Raw genomic sequence first — 2,414 nt, forward strand, 5'->3', positions numbered from 1 at the left:
GCACAGCTGCAAGCATTTTTTTTCTAAACCTTTGTTTCTTTATATCTTTTCAAACAAGATTGGTGTACTGGTTTTTATTTTATTTTTACTTTTTATTATTTAAATTCCTTGCCAAAATGTTATAGTAATGGTTTACCGAAATATCTCCTAGTTAACACGGTCAAATAATTTGTTTATATATACAAAAAACAAAAAAAAGACATGCAATAGATTGCCGCAGTCCTGCTAATCAAGAACATTAAAATAATTAGCACTGTTCGTGATCAATAGTAAAATATTTGTAATTAAAAAAAACATATATAGGTGGATGAAGGTGGCTGTAACGATCAAAAAGCAGGTTCAATAACTGATCTCAACCACAACCACTCGAAGACAATAATTCGTACAATTATAATTGTAGTAATTATTAACAGCAAGCAGATGTATTAGTTTTTTTTTTTTCTAAATCTGAATGAAAGATTCTAAGCAAAGTTTGTCCTTTCTTTCTAATAAGATTGGATAAGAGATATACAACGAAATCATCTCATGATACAGCAGAACTGAACGTCAAAATTTATGATTTATACAAGATGATAAGATATATAATTAAATTACCAAACAAAAAACATATTTTATACAAGATTCATTCTTCGTTTTTTTTCTTTTTTTCTTTCTGAAATCGGAAGCAAAAATACATACATGAAAATACATACAGTATATAAATGGTTGGATTAATAATAATAAAACGGTTGGTCTCGGTTGAACCGGTAGAGGAGGATGCATGGTGGTACATGTAANTTTTTTTTTTTTTTTTTTTTTTTTTTTTTTTTTTTTTTTTTTTTAATGTTTGAAACCGGTTGAATAATTTTTTAAAAACTTTTAATGATGATTGATTACGCTAAGGTTATGATCAAATGCAGCAACCACATGGTGAAGCCTATGATCCTGACCGTTTGATGAAAATCACGGACCGTTATATAATTTCAACTCTTTTATCTAATTAATTATCTATGCTACAATCTCGCTCTGTACCAAACATAAAAATAAAATAAAATAATAAAACCTTTTTCCTTTTTTTTTTTTTTTTTTTTTTTGGTTTCTTGTTCCCTCCCGAGGCTGAGCCTGAGGCGTTGTGTGCAGTGCAGAGTTAAAAAAAAGAATTTGTTTCTTCTTCTTCTTCTTCTGAAAAGCTCTCTCTTTTTTTTGTTTATTAATGGTGGATAACGTCACTCACTCAAAACGATAGAGAAGCATCCGGAGGGAGAATTATATTAGGGGGCCGGGCCGGTAATCCGATTGCGGCGCGCACAATGACATTGACGAGATACCAGATACGGAACGAGTACGACTTGGCTGATAAGGATCTCTACCAATCCTCCTCCGCCCACAAGGATGATCCTGAAGCTTTCCTCGAAGCTGCATCCATGGCTGGACTCGTCGGCGTTTTGCGCCAGCTTGGCGACCTCGCCGTGTATGCCTCATCTCTCTCTCTCTCTCTCTCTCAACATCCTTTTTTTTATTTTATTATTATTATTATTATTATTATTGTTGCTTGAATTGTGGCTCCACAATACAATGCAATACCCCCGTATGTATGTATGTATGTATGTATCGGTTGAGAATTCCCCNCCCCCCCCCCCCCCCCAAGTGTTTGAGAGAATTCTTTAGGTTTTTTCAAATTCCTTTGATCGCCGCCGGAACCCTGATTGATTTGATGATGAAGGAGTTAGATGTGGAATTGCTCGGTGTAGTAAGTAGTTCTAGTTTCTTTTTTTAGGCTGAATGAGATTAATCTTTCTTCTTTTTGGTTATCTCATCATCCATTTATGCTCTTTGCTTGCTGTATTATCCGAACCGAACCTCTATGGGCCTATGTAAATCAATCGCTTCTTTTTTATTTAATCTCTCTTTATTACTAATACTACTACTACTACTTGTTAAGGTTTGCTGCTGAGGTATTCCATTGCCTGCATGAAGAAATGATGACTACTGCAGCAAGAGGCCATGGCTTGGCTTTCCGTCTCCAACACCTCGAAGCTCACTTCCCTTCTTTTGAGATTCCCCTTCTCTCTCAAACCGATCATTCACCTTTCTATTATCATCCAGGCCTCTTCTTTTACTCTCCTCTTTTTTTTTTTGTTCTTTTCCTTTTACAATATAATTAAGCATTTTTTATGGACTCCTCTTCCTTCCTGGCCTGGCTATATATGTTTTCTTTTACAATATAACTAAGCATTTTAGATCCCAAACACTGACAATTCATCCATTTATCTCAGGCTTGGAATGGCATTCTAATCTTCTACCAAAACAAGACCTCATTTCCCCACGCAACTTGCCTCATTGTATTATTGATTCATACGAGGAATCCCGTGCTCCTCCGCAGCTCTTTCTTCTCGACAAGTATAAATTTTCAGTACATCTTGGATATTTTCATC

At 35.0% G+C, this 2,414-nt stretch overlaps 1 protein-coding gene across 1 annotated transcript in view; it reads left to right on the forward strand.

Annotated features, from left to right (window-relative positions):
• Nucleotides 1,071–2,414, forward strand: part of LOC104734130 (protein SCAR4-like) — a gene marked incomplete at its 3' end in the record, with an annotated part of 3,661 nt that continues 2,317 nt past the window's right edge. Inside the window, exons 1-3 of the mRNA XM_019234424.1 lie at nucleotides 1,071–1,450; nucleotides 1,922–2,085; nucleotides 2,256–2,379. Of these exons, the coding sequence (XP_019089969.1) occupies nucleotides 1,290–1,450; nucleotides 1,922–2,085; nucleotides 2,256–2,379 (449 nt within the window). The remainder of the gene's footprint in view (nucleotides 1,451–1,921; nucleotides 2,086–2,255; nucleotides 2,380–2,414) is intronic.

Source organism: Camelina sativa, chromosome 13, assembly GCF_000633955.1.
Source record: "Camelina sativa cultivar DH55 chromosome 13, Cs, whole genome shotgun sequence".
In the NCBI taxonomy this organism is placed as follows: Eukaryota; Viridiplantae; Streptophyta; class Magnoliopsida; order Brassicales; family Brassicaceae; genus Camelina; species Camelina sativa.